Below are 18,937 nucleotides of genomic sequence, written 5' to 3'. Positions count from 1 at the left end.
AACATTAACTCTTGCTTTTTGTTGTTGATTTTTTTTGTTGGTTTTTTTCTTTTTAAATCATCTGACATTTAAGTAAAGGAAAAAAGTATTTTACAGTACATTCTAGTTTCATTCTCTTTCCCAGCATGTCTTGCATATTTCCAAACAGGTCCTTTTGTCCACAGATAACCCCAACATCCGAAAACACACTGCTAAAAAAAAAAAAAGAAAAAAAAAGGAAACAGTAGAGCTGTATTAAGGATGGAGGTGTTTCTTTCATATTACATGAAGCATCACTTACGAGTTCAAAACATTCACATAAGTATAGTTTAAAGAGATAAATGAGCAAAATATCCATCGTTAAACCTGTAACTGTATGTTGTGGTCTGAATATTAAAAAAAAAAAAAAAAGCAACAACAAAATTAAAAAACAAAATTAAAAAACAAAAAAAAGCATAAACAGTTCTCCCTCCTTAGACACCATATTCCTCACGCCACTTGCTTCTTTAAAGGTGTGTCATTTAGAATCTGTTCTCCCCTCCCACCCCACATCCACGTGGAGAAGACGGCGCCAACGTTTCCTCCTCGACTTGTCACGGGCTCGCAGTAGTCTGAGGTCCAGATTGATGCGATTGTACGCACGGGGAGACCGTTAGTCACGTGCAGCTCTGTAGTCTCCATGTGTCCATTCACAAGCCGTCGTCGCTGCCGGAGCAGGAATGGGTCGGATTCCATGAAAGTTGTTTTAACAAATGCTGTTGCTGAGTAAAGTTTGCACAACATGACCGACACACCTTACAATGTTTTTCCTTTTTTTTTCTTTTTAGACGACACAAAAAAGCAAAAAAAAAAAAAAAGAAAAGAAAGAAAAAAGTCTTTTTTGTGTTTTTTTTTAATATCAAAAACTATACAACTCTGTTATCTCCTCCTCCTGCACAGTGGCATGAAAACAGACACATTTACTGATAGTACTTCAAAGACGTTGCCACTCACAGAGACGCACACACCCACGTGCACACTCGTCATCGCATTCGCTCAAATAAAACTCTTGTTACTTTACATGCAAACAGAATGAAACAATAATTAAAAAAAGCAAAAAACAACACACAAAATAAAACCAAACTTTCAGGAAAAAAATAATCATCATCATCGTCATCAGCTGAAGAGGGGCTCCTCCGTTATTTTACATTCTTCCTTTGTTCTCTTTTTGATGCTGTTAAATTCATTCAGAGTAATTCCAGCGCGGGGCCGGATTGATGGACGGCGACGAGTTTGTCAAGTTGACGTGTTTTGAGGGACAGCGGACGTCTCAGACGCTCGAGGGGGTATACATTTGTCATCTCTGTGTCGGTGAGGAGTGGAAGGGTAGCCAGGAGGAGGAAGACAAAGAAGGAATAGCGGGGAAGAAATCCAGTTGTGGTGAGGGAGCGAGCGAGGATGGGATCCTGTTTGTGATGGACGGCAGCAGCTGGGAAGAAAAGAGGAAAAAAAAAAAGAGGAGGAGGAATGAGAGGCTGCATCAGTCACGGTGGTTTAGAACATAAACAATTTCTGCTTGGCATCCAGTTCTGACCAACAACCCTGCTCTCCGGCTCCAGCTCCATGGAACATTCGACTCATCTGCTAAACAAAAACCGAGCGCCAAAGCCAGAGCGTCCAGAGTCTGCGAACTGCCGGCCTGAGGGGGCGAAATATGGATTTCCAGGCAAGAAGTGTACTAACTTCTGCGTGCCACATGTTGCTCTGTGCGCACAATATATGAAACATGCCCTCGACTTATTGGCGCACGTCAAAAACTCAACGATTTAATTCCTTTGTAAAGTTGTCAACATTTCACAGGCAAGAAGTGATTGACCACACGTTCAAGAAGATCTTTAATAAATGATAGACACTGATATAATAAGAAACACTAATAATTAGAAACAACTGCCTGTGTAACAAAACATGTATATAGTCACACATATACAGTAACAAAACCAGAAACACTCTTCTGGTGTGTTGCTAAGACAAAACAAGCAATGCGACTACACCGGCTTGAGCTTTGGCTAATCCTGCATAGACAAAAATTAATTAATTAAAACGCAGCGAGAAGTAACCAAACGTTCCAACACTCGACTTTTAATAACAGAGTTTTTGAGAGAATGCTGGTGAGGGTTCTGCTGCTCACTTGTTTGCAAGGAGTCACCACAGCAGATAAATCAAATGTTTACACCAGATTCCCTTCCTGACTCAACCCTCCCAGGGATCCGTGTCTCCTCACAATCTTAAACCGAGGATCTTTTGCATGTTACAACTGATCGATTTGCCTCAAGTATGAAAACACTCCTAATTGAGCCAATCTGACAACTGAAACATTCTCTTTAAAGATATTTATTACATGTCTCTTTATTGGAATTATTGTAGGGTCTTTGCCTCAATACAAAGTGTCTTGAGGTGATACATAAATAGAACTGAATTGAGTTGAATGTATACTTAAATGCCACTGAGAAGTTTAGGATTTCCATAATACTGCACACAGTGTTAGATAGTTTGGCTTTTTTCAGAAAGTAGGGACTTTTTACTCCACTCGCCTACATGTAAACATTCATTTTCTAGATCTGGTTCATCTTACTTTCCACTGTGTTAACAACCTTCCATCACAGAACCAGACGGGGGTTTGCATCTGGGGGTTTAACTGGCACTGTACTCACGTAAAATATGAACAATTACTTTTGGTATCTAGTTTCTCTCTTGTCAATGAGGACAGTCAGCTGTTTCACATCCATACTGCTTTACCAGTATCAAAGTGGTAGCTGTGTCCAATAAATCAGTGTTGAATAAATGAAACTAAGCCTTGAACTGTGTAAGCTTAACCTTCACTTTATTACCTTGTGGGCAAGTGCTAATTTATGCACATAAATTATGATGCTCAAATTATTTAAAAAAAAAAAAGTCAAATAAATCTGGCCACGGGTTAACCAACAAGAGAGCAGTACGTAGCATCTGATATGCCAAAATTAATTAAGACCCTGCGTTAGGACCCTCTGGTACCGTGACAACGTGCTGGTGTGTTGGCTCAGAAGAAAGTTAACACCCCAGAGCGCCTCTCTTCGTTCTTGGAAAGTGCCTTGGAGCTCTGCTGGGCTCTGTCAGGCTCAATGGGAGTCAGCCGCTGATAAATTTTTCTCATTAATATGCCAGAGGCATCAGGCCCGCAGACTGATCACAGACCAGTGGCTATTGATCCGCTCTTGCTGCCTGAGGTGGAGCAACCTGCTTGTTAATTAACACGGCTTCTAGAGCTGAGGGGCCAGTGATAGGGGGATCTAATGACACTCTGTGGTTATATTAGAAGCACACTTCGATAATAAAGGGAGCTTTAATCCAATGTCTGTATTTTCTTTTCTTTAATAGAGTTGTTTCTTTGCTAAGTTTTGGTAACAAAATGAAAACAAAAGACTGTCAACTCTCACCTTGATCCTCCATCGTTTTCTTTTTCTTTCTTTGAATATTTCCTGACGCTGATGACTCTTTCTGCATCCCTGTTGCCCCCCGTGTCCGATAACGTCTTGGCAAATTTCTTCATCTCACATTCCGCTTATAAAACCAACTCATGTGGTCCAAACGGGCGTCCGTCAAAAGTGGTGTGGAAGAGTTGGTTGGTCCTGCAGTAGTGATGGGGATGGGACTTCGATCCACGTGGGGAGATGGATGGGAGAATCCGAACTGCGTGTTTATCGAAGGTGTAGCAGGGTGGGATTTTATTTATTTTTTTTGACTGTGTTTTTTTTTTTTGTTTTTGTTTTTGTTTTTTTGGGAAGACAGGGGAGTGGAAAGGCTCCTCTGGAAGATCAAAGACATTCTCAGAAATGTCCTGAGGGCAACATAATACAGCGATCTGGGAGAAAAAAAACAGGCCAGAACAGAGCAAAAAACAAAAAAACGCAACACAAATAGCTCCTTAAAATAAGCCCTCCCTGCACAGCCATCTTGACCCCTCCCCCCCCCTCCCCCCCGAAGAATCCAACCCCCAGCCTGTCAGAGATTCACTGTTTATATCTGACGGCTAGGATTGTCCATTTTTTCTGGAAGATATCAAACAGTTCCAGCTGAGAGAGAGAACAATGGTGGCCGGGGCAGCCTCTGAGTCCCACAGAAACAATTCATGTACAATAAACACAGAAAATCAAAAAAAAAAAAAATGCTCTGTGGATTATTCCAGAGAGAAAGTTCCAGAAATAACACTCTCTGCAAAAGGAGGAAGAAAAGGTACGATCCCCCTCCCCCGCTTTTCATTCCAGACCATTAAAGGCACTCCAGATTGGCCTCTCGGAAGCACTTTTCCAGCCGTCCCCTCCATCTATCCATAAATGCTGCAGATAGAAGTGTCCCATTCTCCAAAAACAACTAAAAGGGCAAGGTAAAGGTATGATTTTTGAAAAAAAGGTGCCATTTGCAACACTTTTTCCCTTCTTCATCAATGTCTTCTTTTCTTTTAGATCCAATTTAAAGTGCATGGATGAGGTAAACTATTTCTTCATAGTTGATTTGTCTCTTTTTTTAATATTTAATCTTTTTTTGTTATTTGTTTTTTTTTTCATAAGAAACAAAGTCGTTTTGCTTCCTTTTTTCTTTGTTTTAATCTTCTCAGACGGGAACCATTCTGCCTTGCATCTGTTGCATTTGGGATAGCATTCCCTGGACACTGGTCAGGATCTTGTTCTGGTGCGCTGCGGAGGAGATGCCTATGCGTGCCATGTCCCTGAAAAGGATTGGGAGAAGAGGCCTTTTAGGACCGAGGACAACAATAACATGCACACGGAGGTCTGATCCACATGATGAATTTTACAGCCTACCAGTGGAAACTGGTCTGACAGTTTAACTGCTGTATAAGGAATTTCACTTGCCAACACGGCAACTCTAATCGTGTAATCTTAGCAGAAGAAAAATGTGGATATAATAAAGAAGTGACAAATTTAACTCATGTTTTCCTTTCTAAATGTGTCACAGAATACCTTAATAAGGGGATAACAGAAACTGTGTGCTAAAAATGAAGCAGAGACACCGGGGGAACCGCTTAACTTGACTAAAAACTTAAGCAGAGGGAAACAGCCAAAAACATGCTCCAATTACTTGAGCTAACTAGCATAGCTTAGCTTATCCTTAACATCTGAAGCAAAGTTAAGTCGCTAGCAGTGTGCTCAAATTATTTGAGGTGACTGGATTAGATTCATTTAGTTTATTTTAGTTCATATATAACTGAAGCAGAGGTAACATAGTAGCTTAATTCCTTGAATTATTTTTGAAAACTAGCTTAGCTTATTTTAGTGTAAATTCTAAAAGCACAGTTTGCCAGGATTATTTCAGGAAATTAGCTTATTTTTGCCTGACGTAAAACCGAGTGTTTGCGTATGAACACAACATGTTTCTAAGCTGTTACATTTGGAAACAGCAGGTTGGCTGTTTTCATGTCTTATGCTCAGCTTAGCTTTATATTTATGAAGGTGTTTTAATCTGTCTCTCTTTGAAAAGGTTTAATGAGAAAATGTGATTTCACCGTTTTGTCATAAAATAATAGATAAACACAGTTGTTGCTAATCATGTCTCCTAAGATCTCTAGTAATGTCTAAATAGGATCCCAGTGACACCACTTGCCCCAGCCAGTTGGCAACTGTGTTCCCAAACAGCTTTGTAATGCTGCCCTAAAACCTCTTCACAGTTGTTTTGGTTGTGAGGATATTCCTGCAGGCACGGGTAGTTTGCGTGGAAATCACTGACTTGCCTGCAAACTCTCACCAACTACTTGCAAACTGGATGGCAAACTGAAAGGGGAGACCATTCATCTTAAAAGTAGATGTTTCATCTTTTGAAACAACTTTCACTTACTCTGTTTCCGGTTTGTGCCACACTTTTGCAGGTTTTTCTTCTGCTCTGTGGTAGATAAGTGGGTGTTTGCAAACAAGTCACCGTCTGCCATGGAAACTAAGAGCGACCTGTCGACCCACTAGTAACCAAAACAATCACAAGGAGGTGGTGCAGCACCCTCTTTGTAAACTGTTTGTAATGGTTTGTGTGAGCTATTACAAACTCAATAATAGCGTAACAAGTTAAAGAAAAATCATAAAATTGCCTACTTTTACAAAAACCTTCCTATTTCACTGTGATGCTTGGCATTTCCTTTAGTTTTCTGTTTCATTCTCCTCATCCTTCAAAATCACTTGCAGCATGGTAAAAGTATGATTGTGGGCAAAGTGCTTACTCTTGCGTCATGTGGACCACGGCCTCTGGAGTTGTGTAGCCGGCGGCCGTGAAGTTATCGCAGTATCTCTCCATGCCGATGGCCTGCAGCCAGTCCTCCACTGTGCCCACAGCCGCGGACACCTCGGGACTCCCTGGCTCAAGCAGGGTGGTAGTGGGCCTGTAATAGGTGGAGAAAAGTGACGAGGTTATTTCACGAAATCAAACTCCTCGTTGTGTTTAAAGCTACTGCACTGTATGCAGCTGTTTGCATGTAGATGATGAAAGCCAGTTGTTCAAGTGCTTTTTACTTGAAGCATAATCATCTCCATCTTTGATTACCTCCGATTCACCTCAACTGCAGCAACGGCCACATTGCGGGAATTATTCCATAATTCTTAACTATGCTTCTGTGCTGTAGTGTCAAAAATGTGTGACAATTACAAGCTGTAAAAAGCACCGAGCTACACTTCTCCCTAGCTTGTCCTCCCTGATTGAAACACCAAATGTGTCAGCTTAGCAATTTTGTATTTTTTTTGTGTCTGTATTTTGCAGGCTGCACCCAAAAACTGAGCCAAGTCAAACACAGCTCCTCCTCTGGTGTCACCGATACAGTTAGTTAATCCTTATTTCACGGAAAACACACAACCTGGGCACACTTCGGTGAATTTTACAGTGTGCTTGGAGTCCCTCTTCACATTCAGATATTCATCAGCATATTTGTCCTCCCTCTTTTTTCCCTGCCTTTCTCCCTTTCTGTGGCAGCAGCTGTGAAACATTTACACGAGGCCGGTGAGTCTGAGTCACACTTGTCCCGCTTGGGTAAGTCTTGCGCTCTCGGCCTCTTTATCGTTCTCTCCTTTTTAAAAAGGATGTCGAGTAGAGCTGTGAGAACTGGATGTCAGGCTCTTTATTAAGTCGTCACTTCTAAGTAGGTGGAAAAGATTATGCGCAGGGATACCTTCCCACACACACACATACTCTTCTTTCCTTTTTGTAACCGTAGAGCTGCAGTTATAGGATTCAGCTCTGCTAATTACTCTACACAGACTCCACGCTTGCTCTCGCTGTATCCTATTAGGAGTGCGCATCTGTGTGCGATCGCGCAACCCGCTCGTGTGCGCTCGCACACTCGTTAAACTCAAACAGACTCCCGTCGGCCTGCGTCGAGTCTGTAAACACACAAAGGTCATCCTTAACACGTTTGGCTGCTCAAGAGTAATGGTGTTGGAGACGTAGGGTCGTGTTTGTTTTTAACTCGGTGTAACGTTGTAATTCCTCCCCCTGTTAGAGCGCCTAGATTCCTGTGTGTAAAGCACCATTAAAGCTAGTTTGCAGAGAAAGCCATTATGGAGGTTGTTTGCGTTGTAACGAGCCACACGGTGCTGGCAGATAATGTTTAATGGTGAATGTAAATAGCGGTGACAGAGTGGGACGCTGTGTGTGTGCGCGTGTCAGTACGTTGGTGTGGCTTCTCAAATATTATGTGTTATGGAAATTTTGATGCTCTCATACAGAACTGTATGTAGACGAGAAGCAGATGATGAAGAGTATAAAATACAGATGCATTAATTATGAATGTCAACGTGATATCGAGGTTGACAGGTGAACGCACGTGTTACAGCAGGCAGTCACCTCACTCTCAGACTCTGCTCTCACACAGAGCATCTTAACTTGTCTCAGGCCCACTCTCAACATACGGCTCTCATTTTCCTGCAGCTGGCCGGTCCTCGAGAACCATCATAGAGCCCAAACAGAAAATAACCCATTGAAGTATCCAAACAGTATTTGTATTACTTTTATACAATTTGCTGTACTTTGCAAATGTGGCAGTGAATGTGTGACTAGCACATTTCCAGGCTGTTTAATTAAACTAAATGGGAAATTCCTGTAACACAATTGCCAATTTATTTTAAATTAAGTGTAATAAACCTATATAATTGTCAAATTTCCTGATAATGTTAATTAGCTCATTCAGTGGATTCCAGAGCGATCTTCCCTTAACAGCCACAAGGCAGCAAGCTGATTATTAATAATTAATTCCTATTACGCAATCAGAGCAATCTTAGAAGTCTGACAGAGAAAACTGTTTTAAGATGTTGCTTTTTATTTTATTTTCACTCTCCTGCTTTTATGCATATGGACTGATACTGTTTAAGCCCGAGACTGTGTGACCAATATTGGGACTGCTCATTGCTAAGATTAAAATATCCTCTGAAAACACACTCAACACTAACTCAACCATCACCTTATGATATTTCCTGTCATCGTTCATTTTCCAAAGCACAAACGGAACTGAAAACTCTTCCTCTTTTCAGCCCCTTGCGTCATTCTCCTTCCTCTCACCTGACGGTGGTCTCTCCCCCGGTCCTCTTCAGGGTGTTGGGGTTGCGGATCAGTTTGTCCAACATGTTGACTATTTGCCCAAACTTTGGCCGGTCGGCCCTCTCTCTCTGCCAGCAGTCTAGCATGAGTTGGTGGAGTGCCACGGGGCAGTCCATGGGCGGGGGCAGTCGATAGCCCTCATCAATGGCCTTGATCACCTGGATAGCAGATAAATGTGGCTGTAAGACTTTATGACTGAGCAGAAGTGTTATAAAAACTTCAGGCAGTTTGATTACTTTGTCATTTTTATAACTTTTTTCTTAATTACTGTACTTTACACACCTACACAATACATTATCTTTTTTTTTCCCTTTTTCATAATTAGTGGAACCACACATGTGAGCTCACTGCAATAAGGAAGAGGAACGCTCTGCTGGTGTTTCATCACAGCTGCAGGTAATTGTATAACTACGTTAAAATGATGAAGCATTCTTATAAAGTTGTTTGACATTACCCAGCCTTAATATCTCACAGTAATTCACCCTGTGCATTATTCATGACTATCTGCATATGATTACGTTGCTTCTGACTTACATCTTGGTTGCTCATGTCCCAGTATGGCCGCTCGCCGTATGACATCACCTCCCACATGACGATGCCGTAGCTCCACACGTCACTGGCCGAGGTGAACTTCCTATAAGCGATGGCCTCCGGGGCCGTCCAGCGGATGGGGATCTTTCCTCCCTGTAATTGAAAGCTGGGCTGATTAATGAAAGCCGACAAGTGAGGGTACAGACAGCCCGCTGACTCAGTCAGACAGATGCTCGCCAACACACAAACATGCTTGCACTCACCCTGGTAGTGTATGCGGCCTCGGGGTCGTCCTCCAGGACTCGGGACATGCCGAAGTCGGACACCTTGCACACCAGGTTGCTGTTAACCAGGATGTTGCGAGCGGCCAGGTCACGGTGGACGTAGCTCATGTCTGACAGGTACTTCATGCCGGAAGCGATGCCACGCAGAATGCCGACCAGCTGGATGACAGTGAACCGACCGTCGTTCTTCTGCGGGGGAAAAAAGAGAAACGCTCATCCTTATTACTGTTAAATGTCCACACTGTGACAAAAATGTCTGCTAAGTAAATACAGGGACACTTGTGAAGGGTCACTCCTAATAGCTCATTGGGTATAGTAATAAGTAATAGTCTTAAGGTTTAACTTTATAGCGTAAAGATCCGTAAGATTAGAAAAGACCTATAAAAAGTCCACTCCATTCCACATCTCCCTTTAACTAGCACTGTGCAACTGGTTAAGATGTATAGTGGACCTGTAGTGCTGTGAACCTGAGAAACACAAAGTTTCACCTGTTTCAACCTCATTGTCAGGAGAAAAGCGAGACGATAAATGGGAAGGACAAAGTGCGAATGTTTGTGAACCGACACTTGTAAATTTGGTGGATAACATGAGATCAGCGTTGATGCACAAACACGCATGAACACGTGTGTGTGGAGACAGAAACGCATGACTTACCCTCAGGAATGCATCCAGGGATCCATTTTCCATGTACTCTGTGATAATCATCACCGGTTTACCTAGAAAGAGAGAGAGAGAGAGTGGGAATAAGAGTGAGAGAAGGAAAGGCAGATGATTATAGAGGTAAACGACGCACATCACAGCTCAACGCAGCAGGAGGGGGCTCTCCAGGGAAAATGCATGTGTGTCTGTGTGTGTGAGGCCATCCATCTCTGTCCCATAGTGATTTAATTAGCTGTGTGTTACCGTTGCCCTGACGTCCCCCGTTTTTCCCTTAACATGCAAAGGCATCTCCACTGAAACAAAACACCACACACACACACACACACACACACACACACACACACACACACACACACACACACACACCATCTTGTGTTTATGCAAATATGATCTGACTCTGGGCGTATTATCCAAAGTCTCATCACAGTCACCCACCCAGAATCCCCCTAACTCGCTATTTCTGTCACTCACTGTCCCTTTGCCCTCTTTCTCCTCTGCCAACTTTCGACGCATCTGTCACTCTCCTGCTAGCTCATCTCTGTTGCTCTCTTTTTCCCCCCACTCCTCCCTCGCTCATTCCCTCTCCTCGTTTTTATCCTCCGTGAACCCTGCCAATCCTCTCTGGCCTTTTTTCACCCCATCCCTCTCTGTCTCTCTTGGGGGAGCGTCTGCGTCTTTATCTGAGCCGGGGCAGGCGGCGGGGAGGGTGGACATTCCCTGGTGGGTCTCTGTCTGTCTGTCTTTGTCTCTTAGGACGGAGGGAGGGAGGGGCATATAAGAGGAGAAGAGAGATAAAAAAGGGAAAGGAAGGGCGACCCGCTTGTTTTTGTCCCAAAACTGCAGCAAGCTGGTGCCTAACCAGCCACGGCAACAACACATGCTGAAAAGTGCTGCCACACATTCGCCTCCTAGAACAGCGTCGCTCTTTGTGCTCCATTTCGAGTGGCACAGTTAAGGTGGACTTAAAAGCTTACAGCCTTATAGAAAACTGCTGACTTAAAGCCTCCGCCTTAAGGGGAGCTTGTATGAAGCCTCTCGAGTGCTCCAGCAGAATGTCGAGAGCTGCAGAAGCCCGCTGAGAAGGTGAAGTTCCTCTGCTCTGCTGCGGGTCTCTGGCCGTGCCAAGAGGCCGTCAGTCACTGCCTTACCCGCTGCGTGATTGGCACTCCATTAATTACGGGGCACTCCGGCGATGCCCTAAAAAGAGGAAGTTCGGCGAAAGTTGTATGAGAGCAGAGGGGGCCGTCTTTGTCAGCCATCTTTGTTCCCTTTGTTGCGTGCCTCTGCCTCAGGGCCGCCGGTGATTGACAGCTCCGCAATCAAGTCTGAGGAGAGTCTGACCTGCGACCTTAAACTCTCGCCTTCCCAGCCCCGCCCTCTTCCTTCCAGTCCATTTGCATGCTAATTACTTGTTTACTGAATACGCCCTGCCGCCTTTGGCAATGAACTCTGGGCGAGGAACCCACCAGTGGGCCGATTATCACCTGCCAACAAAACAGGGAGATGGCAGAGGGGGAAAAAAAACGCGTCAGGGGGACAATATTGGGGGAACGTTGGGCAAATGTCCTCCGGAGGCCCTGGCGTTAGCAGCAAACAAAGATCTGGGTTTTAAAAGCGGACCTTTTTAAAAAAAAAAACCAGCACGCTCTTACTTCATGTAAATCACCCATTAAGAACATCACGTCTGATTTCAAGCTTTAATGGATGCTCGATTTTTAATTACACACCAACGTGATAGAAACATTAAATATAGCCTTCAAGATGGTGGACCACAGCCAGCAAGTCTTCAGCGAGAGATTTTTGCACATTTATGTATTTTAGTCCCTATTTGGAGTTCCTCCATAATTAATAAGCCTTAATTGGCTCTGTTGGACATGCCAGCAAACTGAGGCCAGATTGAGAATTCCTTTTAACTTGATTGTAATGGAGAGTGGGGCGCAATTCAAATAATGGATTTTTAATAGATTCCACTGACACACTCAAGTGTGAAGGACTAATTTGCCCAAACCTCGTGTCAAGCTCTCAAAAGTAAGAGTGGAAGGAGGTGGAGTGGGAGTTTTCGGACGCCCTTCTTGCGTTTGGTTCGCCGTCCTTTCACTCCAGCTCTCTTGTCACCGCTGCGTCGCTCCTTCCTCCCCCCCATCTTTTTGTTTTCAGCCTCCGGTTGAGTAGCTCGAGCACCCTCTGCTTTCCCTCTCTCTGCGTCGCCCTGTCTTTCCTCTCATCCATCAGCTCCTAACTGTCCGGCATCTCTATTTGCACCTTCCCTGGCAGCAGCTCATCTCTGGTTTCTCTTCCTTTCTCCATCTGTCCGCCTTTTTTCTCTGTCGTTCTCACGCCGCCGCTGCGAGGTCTGAGAGGTCATTCCCCGCCATGTGAGGTGTGATAGGTGATAAGCAATTCTGCCTGTGCTGCTGTTCACTTTCAGCTCCGGCTGGGCTGCATGTTTGTGTGTGGGTATATCTATACATATATATGTGTGTGTGTGTGTGTGTGTGTGTTCTACAGTGAGAATGGCAGTTTTATCTAGCACAGATAGAGATGAGCAGTATCACGACACATTAAGGCACATGTAGCCGAGGCTACATGGTAACACTCAGGCGCACATCCATGCAATCGAAAGGTACCGGATGTTGGCATGTGCTGACAAGACACCCACACACACAGCACACACCCACACACACATACCTATAGCCGAACAAATAACATCAGGGGAAGGTGTAAAAGAGGGGGAGAAACGGAGAGAGCACTGAGGGCAGGAGGAGGGAGATTTGGCCAGTGTTTTGTGGCCATGCAGCAGCAGATAGAGAAGGGATAGGGTATCACTCCCTAACCCCAAACACATTTACAGCTGACACCATGATTAATGAGTCTGGTGCCGTGCTACAGGGCCTGTTCCTGGGCCCATTAGACTCCCACACCCACCCCTCTCCCAACTGCCCAGCTACCTCTACAACCACCTCCCCCTCCACGGCAATGCTGGACCCCTTCCATCTGGACAGAAACCCACCTGGGGATAAGCCAGGATGGGACGTGCGGACGATGCTCAAAAATACGCATTTATCTGAGAATATTGTGAAATCTTTGTAAAATGTCCGCACAGAAGCATTAAGATATACACTAGTGCGCAGGCGTGTGAGTAAAAACAGGCTTGTCCCTACGCTCACCTTTCTCCAAAGTCACCCAGAACTGCACTTTGTGATGATTTATTGCTACATTTTTCGAGGGAGACAGCAGAAATGACTGCCCTTTTAGAATATAATAGTAATTGTATGTGTGTGAGCTAAGCATTATTGCAATTTCCAGAAGCAATTTCACCTGCGCAAAACACTTTCCTCCCCTCATTTGAAACACATTCTGTAAAAATGAATCCTTGACATACATTTGGTGACCACGCCCTCCAGGTGAATGATGTTGGGGTGGTCGAACTGGCCCATGATGCTGGCCTCGGACAGGAAGTCCCTCCTCTGCTTGTCTGTATAGCCAGCCTTCAGAGTCTTTATGGCCACGCAGATCTCCCTCTTGCCGGGCATCTTCAGGCGTCCACTGCAGACCTCTCCAAATTCCCCTGAATCAACAGCAAGAACAGCAAAAAAAAAAAAAAACAGATGAAAATGTGAAGCGCTGATACACGAGCACTCTGATCCACAGACTATAAATCAAATCAAAAAGAGTGTGCCCCTACACGTCTGTTTGTGTGTGTGTGTGTCTGTAGGTTAGAAAGGTTCCACTTTAAACATTGATCAGGGTCTCTAATCCTTTACTCCCCCTCCTCCCTCCACCCACTGGAGCAGAGAGAGGGGGAAATGGATATTGATTCTTTCTCTTTATTATTTTGTCATTGGATGACTTTTCTCTGGCCCAAGGAATAGCATGGACAACGTATTTAGCCACTGTTGATTTTTTTTTTAACTTGTTGACCTCTCTAGAGCCAGAAGCCACATGTTAAAGTCTGGGAAAACAATGGATTTTAATCTCAAAGAGGCCACAAAAAGTCCACATATCACAGAGAAAGGTGTGTTTGTATGAAACAAATACAAAATGTGATCTTTTTCCAATAGGTATTCATGCATGTAATGTAGGAAAAAAAAATCTCCTCACCAATGCCAATCACTTTCTCAATCTTGATACAGGAGGCATCGATCTCTTTGGCAAACTCACGGACGGCCTGGTTGGGGTCCTCATAGGTAAAGGGGTCAACATATATTCTCACTCCTGGGGAACGAAGTTTGAAAAAAAAGGAAGCAAAGAGAGAAGGAAGTTTAAAAAAAAAGTGAAGGTTAATTTATTCCGACTACTACTCTCCATCTGTTCTTTATTTCCATCGTGCTGCAGGCTACGCTGCCTTCCTCTATGGATCCTCTCCTCCTCCTCCTCCTCCTTTCTTCTCTCCATACCTCGCTTCACACACTGACTCCAGCGCTTTTCATGTCACTATGGCTGACTCCGATGAAGATGGAGCTCATTAACTTGAAATTTTTGTGGCACACAAATAACAATGCTGATGACTTGATAATGAGGTGTTTGGAGCATGTTGGGTTGCAAGTACATTAACTTCAAAACAGTTTGTTTTTCCTCCCATTTTATGGGCTTCATTTGTGCACATGAGCATACCTGACAGCAATAATGTTTTACAATTATAAGGTCTGTAGGCGGAGTGTTAACTATGAGTTACCTTGATGTAAGTGCTTCTCTTCATCAGAGTCCTGCTTGGCTTTGCTGTATTTACTCCTTCTAGGGGGCAAAGAAAAGCAGAATGATCACTCATGGCAGGGAATCAAGCTTCAAATCTCAGGAAGTTAGAACACAATTATATCTTATACATATAAGATGAGATATGGATATTCCTTTTTTAATATAATTAAACAATGCTCATCACAAGGATTTTAATTGTCTGTGGGTTCTCAATCATCCAGTTCATGTGTCTTTTGCCCCAAGTCCACTTGCCTTCTTTTTTCAAGCTCTCAGGAAAGATGATTTAAAATATCATGTTATGATAAAACCTTTAAAAATAGTTAAAACCTTTTGCAAGCTCATTTTCTTGCTTATGTGTGGCACATTTATGTCTGTAAAGTAAATACATCGAACACATCGGACTACAAACACGCACATTACCAACTCCGGAAGACGATCAAAGCAGCCAAACGTGAGTACAGGGACAGGGTGGAGCAACAGTTTGACAACCCTCGGAGTATGTGGCAGGGACTAAACACGATCACAGACTTTAGAGGGAAAACCAGCACACCGCAGACCACGGCCTCTCTGTGTGAGGATCTAAACGTATTCTACGCTAGATTCGACGCAGCGAACACCATGAGACCGGACAGTGTGCGCACCGCGGATGACGTCAGTGCGCACACTGTGTCTGAGGAGGATGTGCGGAAGTGCTTCAGGAAGGTGAACGCGCGCAAAGCTACTGGTCCAGACGGGATTCCCGGCCGCGTCCTCAAGTCATGCGCGGCTCAGCTGGCTGGAGTGTTCACACACATCTTCAACCTTTCCCTCTCTCTGTCTGTAGTCCCAGCCTGCTTCAAAATGGCCACCGTCGTCCCTGTACCCAAATCCTCCACCATCTCCTCATTGAACGACTGGCGACCTGTAGCCCTGACCCCCATCGTAAGCAAATGCTTCGAGAAGCTGGTCAGGGACTTCATCTGCTCTGCACTACCCGACTCACTGGACCCTCTACAGTTTGCATACCGCCACAACAGGTCCACTGATGATGCCATAGCCCTGACACTACACACTGCCCTGTCACACCTGGAGAAGAGAGACACGTATGTGAGAATGCTGTTTGTAGATTACAGCTCAGCATTCAATACCATCGTTCCCTCGAAGCTGGACAGGAAACTGCAGGATCTAGGACTGAGCAGCTCCCTCTGCAGCTGGATCCTTAGCTTCCTGTCTGACAGATGCCAGGTGGTCAGACTGGGCAGCATCACCTCATCCCCCATCACACTGAACACTGGTGCTCCACAGGGGTGTGTACTGAGCCCTCTCCTGTACTCACTCTACACCTACGACTGCACAGCCACTAACAACTCCAACATCATTGTGAAGTTTGCGGACGACACTACAGTGGTGGGTCTTATCACCAACGGTGATGAGACAGCTTACAGGGAGGAGGTCAGCGCCCTGACCCACTGGTGTCAAGACAACCATCTCACCCTCAACGTCGCAAAGACAAAGGAGTTGATAGTGGACTTCCGGAGGTGCAGAGAAGTACACACCCCCATCACCATCAACGGCGCTGCTGTGGAGAGAGTGAGCAGCTTCCGGTTCCTTGGTGTACATCTGGCTGAGGATCTTACGTGGTCAGTACACACAAACAAAACAGTGAAGAAGGCGCAGCAGCGCCTCTTCTTTCTCAGGAGACTGAAAAGATTCGGCATGAGCCCCCGCATCCTCAGGACCTTCTATCACTGTGCCATTGAGAGCATCCTCACTGGATGCATCACCACCTGGTATGGCAAGAGCACCGCTTACAACCGCAAAGCTCTCCAGCGAGTAGTGCGGTGCTCTGAACGGATAATTGGAGGTGAGCTTCCCTCCCTCCAAGACATCTACAGGAAGCGCTGCCTGAGGAAAGCGGGGAGGATCATCAAGGACTCCAGTCACCCCAGCCATAAACTGTTCAGACTGCTTCCATCAGGAAGGAGGTTCTGCAGCATCCGGTCCCGTACCAGCAGACTGAGAGACAGCTTTTTCCATCAGGCCATCAGACTGCTGAACACGTCATAGACACCTCAGCTTCACTACTGGAACTTCAACATTATGCACTCCATACTGTATATAAATGCCACTTGTTTTGCACATATTCAACTCTGTATATTTTATATATTTTATTATTATTATTATTATTATTATTATTTTTTTTTTTTTTTTACTATTTAATTTGTAAAAATGTGTATACACACACACACACACACACACACACACACACACACACACACACACACACACACACACACACAAACACGTAGGAAAATATTTAGTATACACATCCAGAAATGCATACACTATTATATATTGTACATATATTTATTAGTTTCAGGTTGGCCATTCTTGTATTTTGCTCGTTTGTGTTGTTGTGTTTGCACATCTCTGTTGCTTGTGGGGCTCGCACACAAGAATTTCACTCGCATGTGCTGTGCCAGTGTGCCTGCACATGTGATGTGACAATAAAAGTGATTTGATTTGATATTTTGCCCCCAGTTGGCTGGAAAAAGGGGCATGTGTGTGTTTTTGATTGGCTACCAGACTTCCTCAAACAAAAGACGTTACTTCTTAGCTCTTCCTCCATATTTCAGGGAAATTCATCTATAGCTCTCAGAATAAATCTATGGGGCCAACATGAACCTGTGTCCCCATTAAAGGAAGGGTTTCAGGTGACTAGTTACAAAAGAAATCCTCGTGAGGTGACAAAAACAATGCTGGAAACCAAACCCTAATCTTTATGTTCATATTGCACACGTGGACTACTTTTTCCATTTTCTGACCCTGTTACCTGAGATTTTGACCATGCTTAAAGATGATAATCCACAATTGTAGACGTAAATATAGCACAAATATGTACCGATACCCTTTAAGACTGTGTAATAATAATACAGTCTTATTAGTATTATGCAAAAACTAAATGATTACTTCATAAAATACATATCAGTGCAACAATAATAGTAATAATCCAAATAAATACTATAAGTGCCTTTAGTTTAGATGTTTGTTGATAACAGTTTTACTTCGATATATTTTTTGCATCAAAGTCAAGTGAGAAATCTTCCAACATTGAAGCTTCCTGAAGGGCACTGAGCGTATAACAACAACATGGAGCAGAGAAGCTGAACGAATATAAAAGCTATAAATCAATTCTAGAGAAGATGAACTTAAATCCCTGCGAATCCCTCAGGCTGCCTGACACCTGTGCTTATTATTGACGTGTTAAGGTCAGTGGTGGAAATGACCAGATGTGCGAGACATTGTCCTCTTCTACGGCTGTGTAATGATGGTAAACGGCTATGTGATTACAGTCCCTCCCCACAATCACAGGATGAACGCGGCAGCACAATGACAGTGGCCGTCACATGCATATAAAAAAGCCTGAGACAACCACCTGCTTGGCTGCAGAGAGAGGCAATCACATGGAAAAGAGAGCACACACACACACACACACACACACACACACACACACACACACACACACACACACACACACACACACACACACACACACAATCAACAGCCCCCTTCACTCCCTATCATTCATGGCACCAATACACACATGCAAACAGTGATTTGGTCAATTCAAGAATCAACACACAAGCCATTGACACCCCCCTCCCCCCACTGCCACACCACACGCACACAAAACTTTATTTTTTTTCCACAGGATGTACGCACTCGCACCCCTAACACATATGGAAGCGCACACAAACACAAACACATGCAGAGAGTGTGTGTGGTTTTACACCCTGAGGTGAGGCAGCCCCATCTGCATGTAATCCCATCTGTGTGATGGTGCTTTGTCCTGCTCGCTGGTTAACACCCTGAGATTGGGTCACTGCAAATCCACCTGATGCCTCTCAGCCTCGTCCTCGCTCTATTCTATCTCCTACTTTTTCCCGCTTATCTCATTGTCCACCCTCCCGTCGCTCTCTCATTCTCGTCGCGGCGGTCAGCAAGGTGCAGCAGGAGAAAATAACTAGCGGCAGGATTACAGCCACTAGCTGAGAGATAGTGGGAGAGGGACGGGGTGGAGTGGAGGCGGGTGGGACTATGCGAAGGGAGCGGGCTGGATGCAGAGGACAGGGAGCGAAGGGTCGCTGATTGCATCCCTTCAGCTGTCGGAGCTGTCAATCACATCTCCGGTGTGGCGAGTCATCACT

General features: G+C 44.4%; 1 protein-coding gene across 2 annotated transcripts in view; it reads right to left on the bottom strand.

Annotated features, from left to right (window-relative positions):
* Window positions 1–368: 368 nt before the first annotated feature.
* The window catches only part of epha4l (eph receptor A4, like), a 62,485-nt gene continuing 43,916 nt past the window's right edge, over window positions 369–18,937 (bottom strand). Inside the window, exons 9-18 of one of the 2 annotated variants that reach the window (XM_085380214.1) lie at window positions 14,731–14,786; window positions 14,157–14,270; window positions 13,438–13,623; window positions 10,050–10,111; window positions 9,375–9,584; window positions 9,115–9,264; window positions 8,542–8,738; window positions 6,218–6,376; window positions 3,432–4,720; window positions 369–1,447 (exon numbers count right to left, since the gene is read on the bottom strand). In XM_085380214.1, the coding sequence (XP_085236340.1) occupies window positions 4,606–4,720; window positions 6,218–6,376; window positions 8,542–8,738; window positions 9,115–9,264; window positions 9,375–9,584; window positions 10,050–10,111; window positions 13,438–13,623; window positions 14,157–14,270; window positions 14,731–14,786 (1,249 nt within the window). In that variant the 3' untranslated portion in view covers window positions 369–1,447; window positions 3,432–4,605. Of the gene's footprint in view, window positions 1,448–3,431; window positions 4,721–6,217; window positions 6,377–8,541; window positions 8,739–9,114; window positions 9,265–9,374; window positions 9,585–10,049; window positions 10,112–13,437; window positions 13,624–14,156; window positions 14,271–14,730; window positions 14,790–18,937 lie in introns of both variants that reach the window. The other variant, XM_085380213.1, reaches the window with a different exon arrangement.

This window comes from Rhamphochromis longiceps, linkage group LG14 (genome assembly GCF_057381845.1).
Source record: "Rhamphochromis longiceps isolate RC_006_pf linkage group LG14, R_longiceps_female_GT1.1, whole genome shotgun sequence".
Classification (NCBI taxonomy): domain Eukaryota; kingdom Metazoa; phylum Chordata; class Actinopteri; order Cichliformes; family Cichlidae; genus Rhamphochromis; species Rhamphochromis longiceps.
Note: the sequence above shows the minus strand (reverse complement) of the source record. Positions and strands in the feature narration are given on the sequence as shown.